Here is a 20,428-nt window from a genome sequence, read left to right as displayed (position 1 = left end):
GTAAAGATACCACCTGGGGCATTCCCTAAACATAGATCATAAACCTGGTGAGATCTGCCTAATTAACAAAATGAAATAAATGTGAGTTGGGACCTAAGTTTATGAAGCTGATGTGGAACTGGCTAGCTGATAGGAAGCAGAAGATAGTTGTTGTAAGGAACTGTCACACAGGATGCCATTGGTCAGTGCGGTCTGTGCCTGGAGAATAAAGTCCGGAGCAGTGCTCAACAAAGGGAGAGTAGCAGGATGGCAAGTGGAATATGGGTCAATGAATGGGAGAAAAAGCCCAGAACACTGGAAATGTACAGACATTTGGAAGGCAGGAAAGGTAGCTATGATGTGGGAAGGCAGCATCATTAAATACTGTGAATGTGGCACAGAACTGACACTATATGATGTGTAATGGGGAATCGGGAGCATAGGTAGCAACTGGGAGGGGGGGTATTTGAACATCTGGAAATATTACTTCAAAAAGCAAGTGACGGAGCCATGGAATACAGTTGTGAAGTAAAACTACAAGGGACAGATGGAAAAGAGGGTGAGATAGTGAATGGACAACTACATATAGTGAACTGCAACATTTTAGAAGCCCTTTTTGTTGAACCAGAGGTCTTCTTTCACTGACATCTGTTTGTGTGTGTGTGTGTGTGTGTGTGTGTGTGTGTGTGTGTGTGTGTGTATTCATATATGCAAATTAAAGTATATCAATATTCCAAAAATGAACTGTAAAATGTATGACAAAATGTTTTTAATGGGGGGGGGGCAGTCCTTCATAACCCCACAAATTATATTCATTCTTTTTCTCTTGTTACTTTCAGATATCTGGTCTTCATCATGCCAAATGTCAGATGTGGCTGTAGACATTTTATTCCTTGTGGATAGTTCGGGGAGCATCACTACCTATGAATTTACAAAGATTCGTGAACTTGTAGAAAAACTAGTGAACACCTTTGATGTTGGATTGCAGCGGGTATTGGTCAGTCTTGTCTTTATTTCAAGCAACCCAATTCTGAGTTTTCATTTTCGGGAATATCTGACCACTTCTGAGCTGAGGAGGGCTGTAACACAGCTGGAACAACAATTTGGGGATACCAACTCTGGTAAAGCCTTTACTTTTGCTCAGGATCATGTCTTTACACCTGAAGGAGGCTCTAGAATGGACGTGCCCAAACTTGTGGTTTGGATAACTGATGGATTTTCTACAGATGATGTTATTCAGCCCTCCCATCTCCTTAAGGAAAAAGGTGTACAGATACTGGCAGTATCAACAGGAAGAACAAGTTATGGGCTGCGAGAAGCTGTCAGTACTCCAGATGAAGAATTTCTTTTCTTTACTGAGATGGACAACCTACCTCTGATTTCTAACCAGTTATGCACAGCGATTTTTGGTTAGTATACTGTACTTGGTAAATATTGGTAAGCACTGTCTCACTTGCCTTTTATAATCTATATTTATTTATTAACAAGTAAGTGAAATGGCTTGTCTCAGCTCCTTGGAAGCCACGGCCAGAGCTGCAAGGGTAAATACTATGTAGATATGGGCATCTGTAGAAGAGTCTGTAAACCATTATATTTTTGGGAAATGGGATGAGTCAGCATATTCAGAGAATCTCATACTGACATGGGGACAACATGCAAAACTCCATGCAGACATTGACCAGAGGAGAGAATTAAACCTTCAACCCTGCATTTTTGAGGCAGCAGTCATAATCACTGGGTTGCCATGCAGTTTGCAGTCAGTGTATATTTCATACCAACCACTTATCAAAGAGACAGCAGCAATGTAAAAGTAAACTTACCCACATCATTACTCCACTAACACTTTCCGGCTTTGTGTTTGAGAGGACAATCCTTTCATGGAATGTGAAAGACTGAGACATTTTGCTTTTGAAGTCAAGAGTGTGTATTTACCCAACATGCTGCAACTTACCTACACCCATTACCTATCTGTTTACCCAACTTTGACCTTATAGGAAGCACAGATGCTAGTGTGATGAGAAAGATATTTGCTTACTAGCATGAGTACTAGCCTGTGCATAATGCAGGCTTCCCCACACATTGCTGCTAAGATGACCTTGAAGATTAATGTTTCACTTATGGGCAGTGTGTAACACATGATTTTGCACTCCGCCATCACATGCCCTTCTTGATTTGGTGAGACTTCCTCCTTTGGGTGAAAATAACTGACTCTCACTAATTATCCATGTTGCCAGGCACCATGTGATAATTCCTTGCAAGGCTGCCTTGCTCAGTGATCCTCAGTGCCCTGACTATGCTATGGATGAGGAAGATGAAGGCCACAGAGCAGAGCATGCAGAACTGAATCTTTCTGTTTCTCAGCGGTGGCAGGAATGCAATGCAGAGATACAATATAGTTTTCACATTTACTGTTCTTTGTACTTAACTGACATGGGTGAGGACAGGAGAGACTCTAAAATGGTGAGAAAAATGTCCTGTGTCAATATACAGTTCTGAGTACAGTGTAGGTAAGTCCTGAACTCACTTTACAAACTATTCTTGACTGATTACCTAGAATAACATTCTGCTTATACAAGATAGGTTTAGTGCTTTTGTTCGGCCTTCCTTCTTTTCTTGTACAAGATAGTCTGATGAAGCTTGTTAAATATCCTTAACATTATCTCTTTTAGGCCAACAATGTAGCCTAGTTGTTAAAATGATGGGATTCATGTTGATTGGTTGAATCCACTTCAATCAAAAGTGCATTTGATCAAAAGAATTTTGCAGAATCCACTTTCTGTGCAACTCTGAAGCAATTTTCTTTTTTTTTTTTGTGGGAAGGCAACCCCACTGCCCTCCCCGCTCCATTGTGGGAGGATTCTCCCCACTCCCCAAACATATATATATCTCCTCTGAGGTCTTACATCAGTGGAGAAAAAGGGAAATTCCGCTGTTGCTGAAAGCAGTTTTGATGTAATTGTTTTGGTCAAATTCCCTTTCTATTGAAGTGGACTGAACCTATTAACAGGCTCCCAGATAGTGTATTACAGACTATTAGTGTAGATTTCCACAACTCCCTTCTACATGCTTTGTGAACAAGTACATCATGTGACCAGCAGCACTTCCTGATCATAACTAAAAATATCTAATGGTGCATAATGTTCTTTATGTAAGAAGAGAAATAAAAATGTTCTTTGTAGGGATCACAGCAGCTGTACTAGTCAAAAAGCACGGGAGTTAGCTGTAGACATATGCCAGTGTGACCAACCCGATTAGAAGAACTTTGTCCATACCCATTTTGCTGTATTCCTCATGCTGCAGATATTAGACAGATGCTGGGTAGGTGGAAAAGAACTATGTATGCATCTTTTGTTCTTTTTGCCATGATCCAGGCATTTGGTCAGCATTATTACTTGTGAAAGAATCTAAATGTGAAGCTCACAGAGTGATAAGTACTGATTTGCCTGGATACATCACAACAATTTGAAACATGCAGAAAGTATCCTTATATTAGAAAGAAAGCCTTGAGCAGTTGGGCTATATTGCTTAAGTTCTATCTGGGGCACCAAGAACTCATCACTTTGGGCCAAGTAAAAATAAACAAGAAAATGCTAGAATGCTAGAAGTTAGTTACCTTTGAAGTGGTAAAGGGTAGGTGCACTCTGTTTGACAGCATGAGGACCATGGCAATCTGGAAGAATCTCAGAGTACACCCACCACTCCTCTGTTGAAGGAAGCCATTTGAGATGGTTTACACCTTATGAATGTGCTCCCTGGTCATCTTCCAGAGCAAGAAACCCCAGTGCAGATTGCGCATATGTTGGAGAGATTATAGGCCGGATTCATAAAGGTTACCACAAAGTGTACATTAGTGTAACCTTTCTGAGTGAACAGACAGCACAAGCATTGTGGAAGTTCTATTCTTGAATTTAGTGTACAGTTTCTGGTAACCTTTATAAATCTGGTGTTATATCTGCTAGCTCACCTAGGAATACCTGAGAATCCTACAGGATGAGCTGGAGACTTTTACTGGGAATATGGAGCTCTGGTTTTCTGCACTCATTTTGTTTCCACTACTACCCTCAACAGAGAAAGTGGTTTAGAAAATGGATGGTTGGATGGATGTTAAAATAATTAAAACCTACAGAAAAAAGAAGCCACGGTGGTACAGCGGTAGCGTTGTTGCCACACAGCAAGAGGTTCTCCTGTTCAATTCTCGGCTGGAGTGCCTTCTGTGTGGAGTCTGCTTGTCCTCCCCGTGGTCAAGTGGCCTCCGAAAGACATGCATGAATGGGTGTGCCTTTGCTGAAGGTTGGGCGTTGGGCTGGCAACTCGGCACCATAAAAATCTACTGCCAATCGCTAGTGGACCGGAGTTCTGCTGTGGCGACCCCTAACAGGGAAAAGCTGAAAAGAAAAACAACAACAAAAAGTGAGCACAGAAAAAAAACAAGGAAGGCAGAATAAAGGGAAAGTAGTATGGGTGGAAGGTTACAGTTTATTTATTTGTTTATTTATTTATTTATTTATTTATTTATTTATTTATTTATTTATGTATTTAGTTATTCATATTTTGTTGACTGGGTTAATCCCCACTGCCTTTTTTCAGGGGAGACCCAAGGTGTTTTTCATAGTGATTAGGGGAACTTTTGTCAGGGCATCAGGGAACTTCCCTACTCTTGGTAGTAGGGGAATCACTTGTATGTAACATGACAGACTTCTTGTTCCATTCCAGGAATGGAAGCAGCCTGGAGAAGCAGGGAGAAAACATGACTGATTCAGCTTTTGCTAAAATTGGAACGAAAGTTGCTGAAAATGTAGTTGAAATGGTAGCATCACTACCAGAGGTTTTTTCTAATGATGTGGGTGCAGAACAAACAGTGACATTGGAGGAAAAGGAGATTGTAGCTGAAAGAGAGATGGATTCAAAGGAAAACATTCAGAGGAGATTGTTTGAAGAAGAGACAGTTACCTCTGAAAAATGCATAATTATGACCATCCAATCGGGGGGGGGGGGTGCTGGATGATTATTTGGAAGAAATGGTATACCAAAGTGATCTAGATAATGGAGCAGCAATTTCATGGAGTGATACCATGGAAAAATAGAAGAAGAAAAAGGAGAACAGACTGTATCAGAAAATTTTCCAGAGACGAAAACGTATGTACAAACGGTTAAAGAAGGAACAAAGAAGAAGAAAGAAGAAATAAAAGAAACAAAAAAGAAGTGTACAGTATGTGTGAGGTATAAAAAAGAAGTGTACAGTATGTCTGAGCAGTAAAAAAGGAGAACGTTTGTACAGGTATGAGGTTTGGGACTCTGTCATAGCACCTCTGGGTGTCAAAGCAAAAGATAATTTTTGTGACTTGATATTTGAGACTCGGCACACCATGGAAAAATTTTTGGGTACATATGAACAAAAGAAAAATATTTTTCCATGATCAGAATATGTGTTGCAAGCTTTTTCAGACAAACAAAAAAAGAATAATGATCCAGTTTAGAATTGAAGTTGAAGCAAATGAACTGAAAGAACATTTGTTAACTATATAAAGAAGTAATGGACACAGAAAGTATACAAAATAATTAAAGAATATGTATTGGAATTTTTTTTTAAAAATAGAACAAAAGATAGAGCAAGTTTATAAAGGTGAAAAATTAAATAACAAAGATAATGAGTATTTTGAACAAAAAATAACTATGAAAGAATTAATGAAATTCTAAAAGATATTAACATGAATTCTGCAACAGGACTGGATGGAATTGAATATGGTATGTATAAAGAAATGAAGGAATGGCAAAAAATAATTTTTGTAGAAGTTATGAATGGTTAGAAACTGGAATTAAAGAAAAAGAGATATGTACAGGAGTTATAAAATTTATATTTAAAAAAGGAAATAAAGAGGAGATAAAATTGGAGACATATAATATTGAATAATATGAATTATAAAATTTTTATGAGAATAATAAAATGGTTAAAAAATGGCTAGACTATATTATCAAAATGTATTCAGAAGAAAAGAAAAAGGAAGTTGAGATATTGTGGGTAATAAGATAAATAATTGATGATATAAATAAAAATGTAGAAGTAAAGGTTATGATAGGGGATATAAGTAAATCCTATGATAATATTCAATATAAATCATTATGGGGAAGTTGGCAGACATATAATGAAAGCAAAAAAATGTTACAAGTAATAAAATATGTTTATGAAAGGTACTATGGGAAACTAAATTTAAATAGCTAGATTGAGGAAGAAATAAAATTAAAATGTGGAATAAAGCAGGGCTGCCCGTCTAGTAGTGCAATGTTCTTATTAGTTATAAATGTAATAGTGAGGGGAATTCATAAAATGTCAAGTAGTGCTGGATACAAAATGATGAAGGAAGTACACTTGCTAATATTGTATAATTATATGGATGATGCTGTACAAATTGTTAAAATAAAGTATGGTTGGAAAAAGTAAATTAAAAATTAAGTATAAAATAAAAATAGTTTAAATATAAATAAAGACAAAAGTAAAAGATTTGGTTTTGAAGGTGTGATAGGAGGTATTGAGTTAAGTGAAAAAATATATAGCTATATTAGGAATAATATTTGGAAGGAATGAATACAGACAATAACAATGGGATAATGTACTCAAAGAAGTAAAGGATATAACTAATTTTTGGAAATCATTGATTTTCATATAGAAAAAAGCACACTTGTTGAACACCATGGTAATAGGAAAAGTTGCTTATGTTGCTAACACCTATATGATTCCTATTAACTATGAAAATAAACTAATGATGATTATATTTTCTTTTATATGGGGCTCTAAACTGAGTCCAGTCAAGAGAGGGATTCTGTATATGAAAGAGCAAGGAAGCTTGGGTTTACTAAACCCAATAGTACATACAGCATCTTTAATTTTATATAAGGTATTAGAACGAATTATGATGGAAAATAAAATCTTGATAGAAATGATGCTGTATTATAAATACAAGGAATTATGGGAAGGAATGGAAGTTAAAAAAATAAGTAAAAGCATTGTGAATGAAGAAATGAAAGTGTACCAAAACAAAATTTTGTTCTGGAAAATAAAAAAAAAAATTTGTCAGAAAAATAAAAAGGAATTGTACTTAAATATTATGGAAGCATTTTATTGTGTTGATCCATGGAAAGATTTAGAAATAGAAAAGAAAAAGCCATAATGATGAGATATAATAACTATAAAAAATAAAGAATGTAATGGGAGATTGCTTATTAGAAAATTGCCTGTAAGACAAATATGCCATACAAGAAAAAACAAGTTAGAATATGGAATAAATGTGGAGAGTTTGAGACTACTGAGCATGTGTTTTTGAAATGTGAAGGAGTTAATAATTTGTGGAAAGAAACATGCAAACAAAATAGGATGAAAATCATGTTAAACCTTGAGCAAATAAATATGGACATAATATAATTTGGTAACAGGAAGAAGTGAAAAAATGGACAGAGTAATATTTTATGTTTCATGGACTATATGAAACAAGAGACTAAATGAAATTAAATACAATGGAAATGTTACTTTTTTCAAGGATTCTGGAGAAAATAATGCTTTAGTTGTGTATAAAAGAGTAGGGAATGCTTAAATTTAAGTTTATAATGTATGGAGATTTGTAAATAATGTAAATATGTAAATAATATGTGATGAATATATCAATAAAAAAGCATTTGTTGAAGGAGAAAAAGTGAAACACTCTCTGGAGCTGCTAGATTTTACAAAAGGGCTGCTACTGCAGTTCTGTGAATTCCAAGATGGAGGAGAGTACAGCAGACCTGGAGAGAAGGGCAGAAAAAAATTTACTGAGGGAAGGAGTAGGAGATGAAATAACTCTTACAAAGGAAGGAGATGAAGCACAATGGAATGACATGGTGGAGAGAGTATTACAGGAGGAAGGAGCTTTCAAGTTGGAAACACAGGCAACAGCTGGTGAAGGGAAAATGATGAAGATATTCTCAGCTGGTAGAGTAGCCAGTCTTCATGGTTTACCACTGCAACAGAGGTTGTTTTTGACACAAGAAAGAAGACATTAAACAGATGCAGCAAAGGAAGGAAAAATATTGAAGAAACAGACAAGATACAGACATTTGCAGTTTATGAACAACCAGAAAGAAGACAACTAGTGGTAAGACTCAGACATAAAAGTGATATCAGTGTGAAGAGGTATGATGTTATGGATGGAATTATTTTGCCACTAGGATTTAAAATTAAAGAGTAAATCACAAGTGAGAAATGATGGTGTACCCAAGGCAAAGCACTGGAAACAGAAGAAAAATGGTACACAGCCACTTATTCTAAACAAACATTCATAATGTCAAAATGCATACAAGATAAAACAAAATTGAAATGAAGTCATGCTTCATAATTTAGCTGCTCTCAGTTTCAACACAAGACTGATGGATAAAGAATTGTTGAAACCTGGTTTCTTGTTAGCCCGTCATCTAAATTGCCACACTAGCTCATTGTGCTCTGATTTGGTCTCCAAGCACCACCCCTAGAATTGTGGGCCATATTATATAAAATCCCAAACCTGAATTTTTTAAAAGAAGGACAGAGCAAAAGAGTATTTAAAAGAGCATTATTATAATTAGCTTTGAATATATCACAATTGTATTTATATATTCTCTTCTGAAGGGTCCGCTCAGTTTTTCCTAAATAGAAAGCAGGGCAGAAATCACACTTAGCTAAATAAACTATGCCACCCATTCCACGATTCCCACTATGAAGAATCATTCTTTAAACAAAGACTACTTTCTTCCAATATAAAAAAAATATTGCCTACAAGTCTCATATTTTATAGTCCCTGCATTATTCATCTTAACATAATCTCTCTTAATTTGTACAAATTCCAATTTTGTTTATGTTGTTAGCCATCTTGTATACAGTAATTGGCTTTGAGCCCAACAATTCATAACATTTTCATTGGTTTTGAAAATATTTCAATTGTTCATTAATATAATTTAATCTTATTAGAACCTGAACTAAATTCCTATCAGGATGCATTTATTTATTTTACATTTGTTGACTGGGCTAGTCTAACTGGATATATGTCCATTTTCAGTAGATGCTCGGGGAGATAAGCTCCAAGACACAATTTAGTAACAAAACATGCTAGTACAATACATTAACAAAGGATGGCAACTCATTACATAACTATTTAACAAACTTATCACATATATAAAGAAAATATCAACAATACAAGGTCAGGTAAATAAAGAAACTAAATAAAAATCTAAAATTAAGAAAATATCAACAGGACAAGGTCAGGTAAATAAAGAAACTAAATAAAAATCTAAAATTTAAGAAAATATCAACAAGACAAGGTCAAGTAAATAAAGAAACTAAATAAAAATCTAAAATTTAAGAAAATATCAACAGGACAAGGTCAGTTAAACATAGCAAGTCTAAAATTTCACACCTGTTATGGACTTTGAGGTGTTTATACTTCAGATTTTTCAGCTCTTTTCCCAGCAGGGGTCCAAATTTCTTGTTTCATTCTGTCATGATCTGTTCACTAATCCCCTTAACCATCTTAACTGGATACCGAATTTCAAAGAACATGTTCTCCAGTTTTATTCTTTCTAAATTAAAAATCTCACAGCTAGATGCCATCCTTGTCAGCCTTATGAACTGGCCCCTACCTAGGCTCCTTTTGTGGCTAAAAGGATGGCAACTCCAAAAATGCAAGTGTTAGTAAATGTGGGCTTCCTTAAAAGGTTGTACGCTAAACCTGTATTGGTCTTAGTAATAATAGTATCCAGAAATGCTATTTCCTGTCCATCAAGTAAGTAAATTTAAGAAATTCAGTGGTCTTATTCAATAAACTGTTCACTTTCCTTCAAGGTACCTGACAAAAAAACAAAAGATATCATGCAGGTAGCTAAGGTAAAGTTTACAAAATTTGAAAAAGGGACAGATGAAAACGTTTTTTTCCCCTTTCAAACAGGACTAGATTAGCAAAAGCACAGGAGGCACCCATGACCACCCCATGAATTTGCTTGTAAAATTCTCCATTGAAAAAATGTAATTGTTATGTAAAGCAATTAACAAAACTCAAAAGAAGAGCAAATGTCCTGATTAGATAAAAATTGAAAAGTGGATATTACATCACCAAACCAAATAGTTTCATCCTTTCCCTTTGGGGGATACTGGTAAAAATATTCACTATGTCATTGGTGATGAAAATAAAATCTGGACTCCACAAATCATGCTTCACCTCCCTAGAAAATCCCAAGAATCTCTAAGCATATCAGATTCCATTAAATAGGGTTTAACATTCTATCTACAAATCTGGCCAAGAGTTAGAGTTTAGAATTGTGGGCCAACGCTGTAGGTCTAAAAGGGGGGGTTATATATATTCTTATTAATCTTGTGTAGTCAGAATATTGTGGGGATGGTAGGATACTCTACATACAAATAATAATAGAGACTCTGAGAAACAGAACCTTGTATTTAGCAATTTTCACGGAATAGGTCAATACGCCTGTATGCAATGTTCACTTGATTCTTAGAAACCTGAGAATAGGTGTCATAATCCTGCTGCATATTAAAATAGTATTTGAATAATCTAAAGCATTAAAAATGACAGTACCACAGCCTTTATCAGGTTTTATGATACAAACAGATTGAATCTCATTTTCCTTTGTCTAATACTGCTTTGTCTTCCTTAGAAAGATTGTAGAAACCATTTTATGTTCATGTGACTCTGTAAAAATCATCTTCACAAACCTTTTCAAAAGTGTATACCAAGGGATGCATAATAGGATTGAATGAGCTCTTCCTCCTGAATTTGATCTCGCACCCACATTGAGTTTTTAGATATAAAAATACAGTTGGATGGAACCACTGGTAATGTGTATACTAAATTGTATCGGAAGGATTGCTACCATAATAGTCATGTTCACCACACTAGTATGCACCCTCCCCATATTTTTAGGAACGTCATTAATAATCAAGCTATACGCATGTCAAAATTACATGCAAGAGATCAGGGCTTTGAAAATAGTTTGATGACCCTGAAGGATGAGTTCCTAGACAGGGGTTACCATGAAAGAGAGGTAAATGAGGCATGCACAGAAGCCAGAACTAAAAGGAACATCACAGGGAAACCATATTTTTCTAGTCCCAGTATGGATGGAGTGTAAATGACCCCTAAGAAAATGAAGAGCAGAGAACAATTAGTGAAGTTTAGTATTACACACTCAACTGATACTCGTTTGATTAAGGATACAATGTATCGTAATTGGCATATATTGGGGACTGATGATAGGGTCAGTGCAATAGTAGGAGAGAAACCTTGTTTTATTTATAAAAATCAAAAAACATTGAAGTAGATGCTCTGCTATACAGATGGATTAGAACATAGATCCATTATGAACTATGGGACTAGGAGATGTAATACATGCTCGTTTTGTGAGTATATAAAAACTAACACCATGTTTGTCCATCCATCGAGTGGGAAATCCTTCAGGTTTAAGGCTTCAGCTGACTGTGAGAGTAGGAATGTGATATATTTAGCCCACTGCGCCTGCTGCAGTGTGTTTTATGTTGGTAAGACCAACAGACAGTTAAGAGAGAGAATTTGTGACCACCTTTACTGTTTTAGGAGATAACAGGAACATAGTGCACTGGCTAAACACATGTTACAACAAGGGGAGAATCACTATTTTTACTTTTCTATTATTGACACAGTCACTGAAACCATTAGGATGGGAGATTTAAATAATAGAACTGAACAAAGGGAGCTGAGAAAGATTTTTATGTTAGCAGCCAATAAGCTACCTGGGCTGAATGATTATGTATCTCTGAAACCCGTGTTGAAAGGTAAAAAGATTAGGAAGAAAGCTATTTAATTTTGTGATTTATAGATAGGGTTATACCAGCATTTTTATAGTTAGACCGTGTTTAGACAACATATAATATAATATAGTATACTAAATAAATAAAAATGCTGGCAGGCAGAGTTTCACAGGCACAAATCACTCAGGTGATGATAAACCAAAGGTGTATTTAATGAAAAAAATCCACAAGAAAAACAAATAAAATGTGAGCGCTTTCGTTAAATAAGTGTTAACTTCATCAGACACCATTAAAATGTAAGACAGCCATTTATATACATATAAAAAACACTCTGATTGGGTAAGCAAAGAGAGGCAGCTAGCTTAGCAACACTGAGCCAGAACATCAATTAACCCCTTGATGACTGTGTTACATTTGAAACTGTTGCATCTTAAATACAACTAAAACTTGTAATTAAAAGATAAATTATTAGTCTCATACTTGTGTCATGAATGATTCTAAATAGGATAAAACTAAAACCAAAGTCATTTTTAAAATCTCATGTTAAATATTCACATAATGCTAAAATGTTTACCAAAGCCAAATACATACAAAAGTGCTTGTGCTTAACAAATGTTTTGAGATATTTTGTTCCTTTCTAGGGATTTTAATTTCAATACAGGAGAGATGGATGTCCTGTCATTTGTCCCCGGCCATCTATCTGCCTGTAGTAAGATTTGCCACCTTAACTCCTTTAACTCTAACTGAAGTCCCCAAGGCTTTTTGTCACTGATATCTACATGGTCTGTTGCCTTAAGTGTGAAATTGTGGCCAGTATTGTCCTGAATATGCCTTGCTAAAGCATTATTAATATTCTTTCTTATGGCATAGTTGTGTTCATAAATGCTGGCATTAAATTTCCTTTCTGTTTTGCCTACATAAAATGCTAGGCATTGGTCACATGTAGCCATGTAGACCACTGCCTTGGAGTGACAGTTATATTTACCTTTTACATAATGGTCTATGTCACTCACTGTAAATTTGCTGCCTGATTTCACCTTGTGGCACCAGTTACAAGACTCACATTTGTACATCCCTACACATCCTGTTCTAGTGTAGTTAGAACCTTTCCTAAGAAGGTCTTTTAAGTTTGAGCCCCTTCTGTATGTAACTATAGGTCTTTCTCCTATTTGTGCCCTGATGTACAAGTCATCCATTAAAATGTCTCAGTTCTTATAAAAACTGGACATCAAGTGGTATGAGTCACAGTTGAATGTAAGCACCATAGATCTACAAAAAGAACTTTTGTCCATCTCAGGTTTCCCCTCTTCAACTTCAGAGGGGCTGTTGTCTAGTGTGTTTTCCCTAACTATGGGCTTAAAATGACCTACACTTCTTTTAACTATCACTTCCTGCATAAGCTCATTTAGCAAGTCTGCTGGGTACTCCCTCCACAAGAACATAGTTTTTAAGTTGTCGCATTCAATGAGAAAATCTTCTTCTCCGGAGATCATACGGGCTGCTCGAACTAATTGCCCTTTAACTACCAACCTCTTTTGATGCTTGGGGTGGGAGCTAGTATAATGCAGGAACGAGTTTGAGTAGGTCTCTTTCCTGTGGAGCCTAGTAACATACTTTTCATTGTGTGTGTCTTTGTATAAGTGCACATCAAGGTAATTCATATAATCCAGGTTAATCACCCAAGTGAACTGCAGGAATGTAGTGGTGGTGTTAGGGTATCTCAAAAACTCTTCCAAAACAACCAGTGACCCATTCCATATCAAGCTGATACCATCTTGGTATCTATAATACAGTTTGACCTTAGAATAGTACTGAGACTGAATACATAATTTCTTTCCCAATATGCCATTACCATATTCGCGAATGCCCCACCACAAGCTGAACCCATTGCCACTCCTATGGTCTGCAGAAAGTACCTGCCATTAAAGGAGAAATAGTTGTTTCTTAAAACAATTTCTAATAATTCCCAAATTAGATTAATTTTCTCCTGGTTAACTTTGTATAACAACGGTAGGTCACCCACCCACTTGAGACCAATTTCTTGTGGGATGACCATGTACAGGTCTTTTACATCTGTAGTGACTATGATGTCACTTGCGTCATACCTGGTTTTGTTCACTTGTTCTAAAAAAGCCCAGGAGTCTTTACAAATCTGGCTTTCATTACGCAATATTTTCTTCAGCTCATGGTCTAAAAAGAGTGTCTTCCATCCATTATTCCATAATAATTTATCTTTTAATTACAAGTTTTAGTTGTATTTAAAATGCAACAGTTTCAACTGTAACACAGTCATCAAGGGGTTAATTAATGTTCTGGCTCAGTGTTGCTAAGCTAGCTGCCTCTCTTTGCTTACCCAATCAGAGTGTTTTTTATATGTATATAAATGGCTGTCCTACGTTTTAGTGGTGTCTGATGAAGTTAACACTTGTCTAACGAAAGCGCTCACATTTTACTTGTTTTTCTTGTGGATTTTTATAGTTAAATACACCTTTTGGTTTATCATCCCCTGAGTGATTTGTGCCTGTGAAACTCTGCCTGCCAGCATTTTTATTTATTTAGTTTGTTTTGCTGCTTCTGTTTTTTTTGATAATATAGTATACGTTAGATGTTTTTTCTTTATTTATACATATGGTATTTTTGAATATTAGGAAGAAAGCTGTTTCATTAGTGATTTACAGATAGGGTAGTATTAGTATGTTAGATAGTATATCAGGTTATTTATTTTTATTTTATATATATATATATATATATATATATATATATATATATATATACATATATAGCATTTTTATATATATAGTATTTTTGTGTATGTTCTTTGTATTTTTATTTTTCATTATATTATATGCTGTTTTTTTATATATTGCCTTGAATGAAATTTTGTGCTTTTTGAGTGTATTTGCATTTTGAGTGTACTTGTTCTTTTAACTCATTTATTTAATTAATTGGTCATAGCCATGTGACACAGGATTCAAGGCTTTTAAAGTTTGGGATGAAGTTTTTTTGTAATCTTTGGTGTGAGGAAGCAACCAGGACTGGTTGCGAAAGTGCTTACCTACAATAAAGAGCATTGGATTTATACTGGATTTTACAGTGGTTTTTTGCTCCTTCAGTGTGGTTTTAGCAGTATTAGGAGTTTACGTTTTTCCAGGACATTTGCCTTGGTGTGTTTACTCCTATACTTCATAACTGGGCTTCTCCTTCTTTTTTACTGTATAATTATAATTTACCTGAGAACTCAAGAGATCTCCCTTCTCTACCAACCTCTCCAACCTTCTCAAGGTTGGAAATTCAATCAAATCATACAAATTAGTGCTTATTTCTAAGGGAGAAAGTACAGTTGTGTACACTTACCATAAATGTAGATGTTTGAGTGTCTTCACTGTTGCAGTCATGACTGTAGGGTTCTCCCCTGGTGGCTGGCAGTCCTCGGTCGGCCAGAATCCCAAAGTCTGGGTCCGGCGTCGGCTGTTCAGCAATGCTGCCTGATGTCAGAGCGCCAGGAGTATAAAGCTGGCAGCCGACGCCATGTTCTCCAGTTTTTCTTGCCCCAGATGTCAGGTGTTCCAAAATGAGTGTAAGCCCATACCCTTTGCAAATACACCTCAAAAGAAGGGTGAAGAAGGGAACCACACAAAGAAAAAATAAGAGGGACAGGAGGGAGGTAGCAGACTGCAACAGTGAAGACACTCGAACATCTACATTTATAGTAAGTGTACACAACTGTACTATGTTCATCGTGTTTCACTGTTGCAGTCATGACTGTAGAGTTGAGTCCCAAAGCAGAATAAAAGGGAGGTGGTCATAAAGTAGAGGGGGCTGCTAAAAGGCCCTGCAAGACAGCAGAAGCAAAGCCTGCCCTAGACTTAGAGTAGAGAGGTAGATTGTAGTGCTTGGAAAAGGTATGCACTGAACTCCAAGTTGCAGCTTCCAAAATGTCTTTGGTAGGAACTCCCCTGAGGAAGGCAGCTGAAGTGGCAGCAGATCTGGTAGAGTGAGTCCTTATACTCCCTGGGATTTGCTTTCCATGGTGTAAATAGCAAAATCTGATTCCATGAGCAATCCATTTAGAAATGGTCTGTTTTGAAATGGCTTTACCTTGGGAACTTGAAGCATAAGAAACAAACAATTGCTCTGATTTCCTAATGTCCTTGGTTCTGTCCAGGTAAAAACGTAGTTGTCTGTGTACATCCAAGGAATGCAAGATCCTTTCCCCCTTATTTTGAGGACTGGGGAAAAAAGTTGGTAAGTGAATAGTTTGATTTAAAGCCACTTTGGAAACCACCTTAGGCATGAAAGTAGGATTAGTCCTTAAAGACACCCTGTCTTGATGAAAAATAATATAAGGTTCCACAGCCATAAGAGCTTGCAACTCTGAAACTCTCCTGGCAGAGGTCAGAGCTAACAGGATGGCTGTTTTCTAAGATAAAAACTTGATGTCAGAAGTGGCAGCAGGCTCAAAAGGAGGTAAGGTGAGCTTTTCCAAAACATAGTTGAGATCCCAAGCAGGAATGGGAGGAGATCTAGGGGGCCTTAAGTTCTTAGCTCCTCTAAGAAACTGTCTCATGAGCTGGTGGGAAAAGATTGGAGGGTCTGTATTATAATGACCAGAAATAGCAGAGGCATGTATCTTAATGGAAGAGAAAGAAAGACCCTTATGTAAGAGGTCTGTCAGGTAAAGTAAAATCAAAGGAATGTTAGGAAGAAGAGGATCAGAATCCTGAGCCTGCATCCAGGAACAAAATCTTTTCCATTTTCCTGCATAAGATTTTCTAGTGCTAGGACGTCTGGCTTCTAAAATGATGTCCATAACCTGCTTGGGTAGGAGAGAATGAATCAAAGACTCTGGATTAACCAGGCCGCCAGGCTGAGAGTTTTGACATGGGAGTGCAGAACCTGACCCTGGTATTGGGACAGAAGGTTCGGAGTCTGTGGTAATATCCAAGGGGGCTCCAGACAAAGGTTTTTCAGTGTTGGGTACCAAAACTGTCAAGGCCAATTTGGGGCCAGCAAAATTATCATCTTGGGCTTGTCCTGTTTGATCTTTAATAACACCCGTGGAAGAAGAGGTAGAGGCGGGAAGGCATACCCCGAGAGGTTTCTCCATCTGAATGATAGTGCATCCACTTTCCAAGCTAGTTCGTGGAATGTCCTGGTGCAAAAAATCTGCAGTTGATGATTGAGGTGGGATGCAAAGAGGTCTATGTGAGGACATCCCCAGACTGCTGTAATCATCTTGAATATTTCGGTGTCCAGCATCCATTCATGTGGATCCGACAGGTTTCTGCTCAGACAGTCTGCCAGGAAGTTTTGCTTCCCTGGTAGAAATTGAGCTTGAAGGTCCAGTTTGCAAGCTAGAGCTGTGTTCCATAGATTCATGGCTAGTCTGCAAAGGGGATAGGAATGAGATCCCCCTTGCTTGTTTATGTACCACATAACTGTGGTGTTGTCTGTCCGTATCAGTAGCTGTCCTGGTTGTAGAAGATTCCTGAAAGCCCATAGAGTGTTCTGAATGGCTAACATTTCCTTTAAAATTGATATGCAGGTGCTTCTGATCCTTTGTCCAAAGGCCCTGCAGACAGTTGCCCTGTAAATGGGCTCCCCGTGCATAATCTGAAGCATCCGTGGTTAGTATCTGAGTGGCTGGAGGCAGATTGAAAGGTTTTCCTATGTTTAGAGTACATGCCTTGGACCACCAAAGGAATTCCTTTTGAAGACAAGGCAGGATGGTGATCTGTATGTCTAAACTGTGGCAATGCTGAGACCATACACGTTTTAGGTACCACTGTATTTTCCTCATATGTAGTCTTGCATATGGTACGAGGAGGATGCAGGAGGCCATGTAACCCAAAGCCTGCAGGAATTTCCTTGCAGATAGCTGAGTTAAAGTTGCCAAGGTTTTGAAAGTTGAAGCCAGCTGTAATTGTTTTTCGGATGTCAGAAATGACATCTGGGTTGTTGTGTTTAGAAGAGCACCCAGAAAGGTTATCTGTTGTGAGGGTATCAAGTCTGACTTTTTTATGTTTACAGTGAATCCCAGGAACTTGAGAAGATTTTGAACAAATTCTAGATGCTGGAGTAAGACATCCTTGCTGTCTGCCTGAATAAGACAGTCATCCAGATAAGGGTAAATTTGAATTCCCTTGAGTCTGCAATAAGCTACTACTGGAGCCAGGCATTTGGTGAAGACCTTGGGCGCAGTAGACAATCCAAAGGGTAGTGCAGAGAATTGATAGTGCCTCGATCCGGCCTTGAACCTGAGGTATTTACTGCATTCCTGCCTGATGGGAATGTGTAAATATGCCTCCTTTAAATCCAGAGTTACCATCCATGCATTTTTGGTCAGCATTGGAAGTAGCTGCTGTAGAGTAAGCTTCTTGAATTTTGGTATTTCGAGAAAAGTGTTCAAGACTGACAGATACAGAATGGGTCTCCATGAATTTTGCTTTCTGGGGACTAGAAAGAGCCTTGAGTAAAAACCTTGTCCCATCTCTGAAAGTGGAACCAGTTCTATGGCTTTCATAGCCAAGAGAGTTTCCACCTGGTTTAAGGCCTCTAACCACTGATGTTTTGGAAGATCCGGCCATCCGCTTGGTCTTGGTAGGGTATGAAAATGGAATTTGTAACCTCTTGAAACCACATCCAGAACCCACTTGTCTTGGGTTATATGAGTCCAATTTAGGCGAAAAAGAGAAAGTTTTCCTCCGAGAGGGGCTTCCAGGCAAGAAGTTCCTGCAGCCCAACAGAGGGAGTCATTGAGCTTGTTTTCTATGAGCTTGCGACCTCTCCTCTCCTCCCCTAGGGGTGGAAGCAGTCCACTGTCTTGGTCTATAAGAGGCTTGCGTTTGAGGCCTTCCTGTCTGAATTGGGAAAGGACCAATTTTTTGTAGGCCAATTCCTACTAAATCTGGGTGGCTGTACTTGCAAGAAATCTTTAACCGTTTGCATGGATTTTGCCTTGTCCTCCATCTTCTTTATCACCTCTTCAGTCTTAGGTCCAAACAAAACATTATGCTCAACAGGAGCATCCAATAACTTAGCTTTTGCTTGATCTGGCAAGTTTTGTTCCTTTAACCAAGCATGCCTTCTAATGACTGTACCAGAGGCAGCAGCCCTACAAGAAGCCTCCAAGGCATCAAATCCAAAGTGTAAACCATGCTTCCCAACTTGTTCAGTGGCATGCATTAAATCATGTAATTCCTTATCATCTGCACAGGCAGAAATGGAAGTTAGCTTTTGTTTCAAAACAGACAGAAGAAATTGCTGGTATTTCAGCATATGAAATTGACAGTTTAAAGCCCTAATAGATAAAGTAGCAGAAGTGTACACATTTTTGCCCCATCTTTCTAAAGATCTGGAATCCTTCTCAGTGGGAATGGGGTTTTTAGCAGTAGTGGCCTTAACCCCCTTAGGACCCTGAGAAATGGTTTCAGGATCAGCAGTAGGGTTCTTGTATAAAAACTGGTGGGAATCAGGAACCCTATAATATCCGTCTGGCTTAACAGGAGCTGGAGGAAAAGAGTCAGGGGTTAAGTTAGCCTCCGAAAAAGCATCATCCACAATATCTAAAATAGGAGGAATAGCCAGGGGTCTATGTTGGGGAAGAAGAAGAAAATCCCTAAGTCTTTTCTTAGATTCCGAGTACTCCTGTCCTTCCCAGTGAAAATATTCCCTCATTTCATGTAAAGTTTCCCCAAAAGAGAAATCCTCAGGGGGAGAAGCTGAAGGAATGGATTCCTCAGCATCAGAATCCTCATAAGGAGGGAAAGAATATTCCTGGTCAGAAGAAGAAACTGAAGAAACAGAAGCCTGATCAGAGGAGTCATACTACACTTCCTGCCTTGGCCTTTTATCTGGAGGGGGATGTGAACCCCTAATCATAGTAAGTAAGCCCTCCGCCATCTTAAGTAATTGTTTCTGAGACTTGCGTGCCGGATCAGAAGAGGCCTGGGCTGTAGTCTTTGATTTGGAAGGAGTCTTTACCTTTGTCTTTGGCTTTGCCTTTATTAGAAGATGAGTAGGCCTGAAAACCCCTTCGGAAGCCGGTACCTGCACAGCGGCTCCGGACCCATCTGAAGGAGCGTTGTCCGAAGGTCCTGCAACAGAAATATTCAAAGGCCTAGTTGGCTCCTCGTGGGAGTCCGTTTCAGCCATCGGTTCCGAAATGGCCGACGACAGGGGCTGCAAAAGCACCTGACTGACGACGGCCGAACCTGAAGCTGGCTCTGCTTGTACAATATCATCCGATTTGGACCTCGGAGGCCTGTCTTTATCCTTGCGTCGTTTGTGAACTCCGGTAGCCGGAACCGAATCCGACGACATTTTGTAATTAAAATGCCTACCGAAGTAATGAAATGCAAAATCGTACCTTCGTTTAATCGTACACTGATTGAATCTAGCACAAAACCGACAACTAGCTACATTGTGGTCAGGGCCTAAGCAAGGAATACAGTAAGAATGAAAATCCTTATGAGGTATTTGCTTCCCACAAGAAATACAATTATTAACTTTTTCTGACATCGGACTGGAGCAAGAAAAAAGTTTCCCCAACGGGGTACTTAGCTTTGAGTAGGAGAAGAAAGTCTTCGGACTGAAGTATGTTTAGAAAAAATTGTCAGGAGTCAGCCGACCGGCAAATGCGAACTGCTATCA

General features: G+C 37.9%; 1 protein-coding gene across 1 annotated transcript in view; it reads left to right on the top strand.

Moving 5' to 3' along the window:
* Window positions 1–246: 246 nt before the first annotated feature.
* LOC122807961 (von Willebrand factor A domain-containing protein 1-like) overlaps window positions 247–20,428 on the top strand; it is a 425,895-nt gene continuing 405,713 nt past the window's right edge. Inside the window, exons 1-2 of the mRNA XM_044078993.1 lie at window positions 247–328; window positions 819–1,388. Of these exons, the coding sequence (XP_043934928.1) occupies window positions 247–328; window positions 819–1,388 (652 nt within the window). The remainder of the gene's footprint in view (window positions 329–818; window positions 1,389–20,428) is intronic.

Source organism: Protopterus annectens, chromosome 8.part0 (assembly GCF_019279795.1).
Source record: "Protopterus annectens isolate FY-2018-M chromosome 8.part0, PAN1.0, whole genome shotgun sequence".
Classification (NCBI taxonomy): domain Eukaryota; kingdom Metazoa; phylum Chordata; order Ceratodontiformes; family Protopteridae; genus Protopterus; species Protopterus annectens.
Note: the sequence above shows the minus strand (reverse complement) of the source record. Positions and strands in the feature narration are given on the sequence as shown.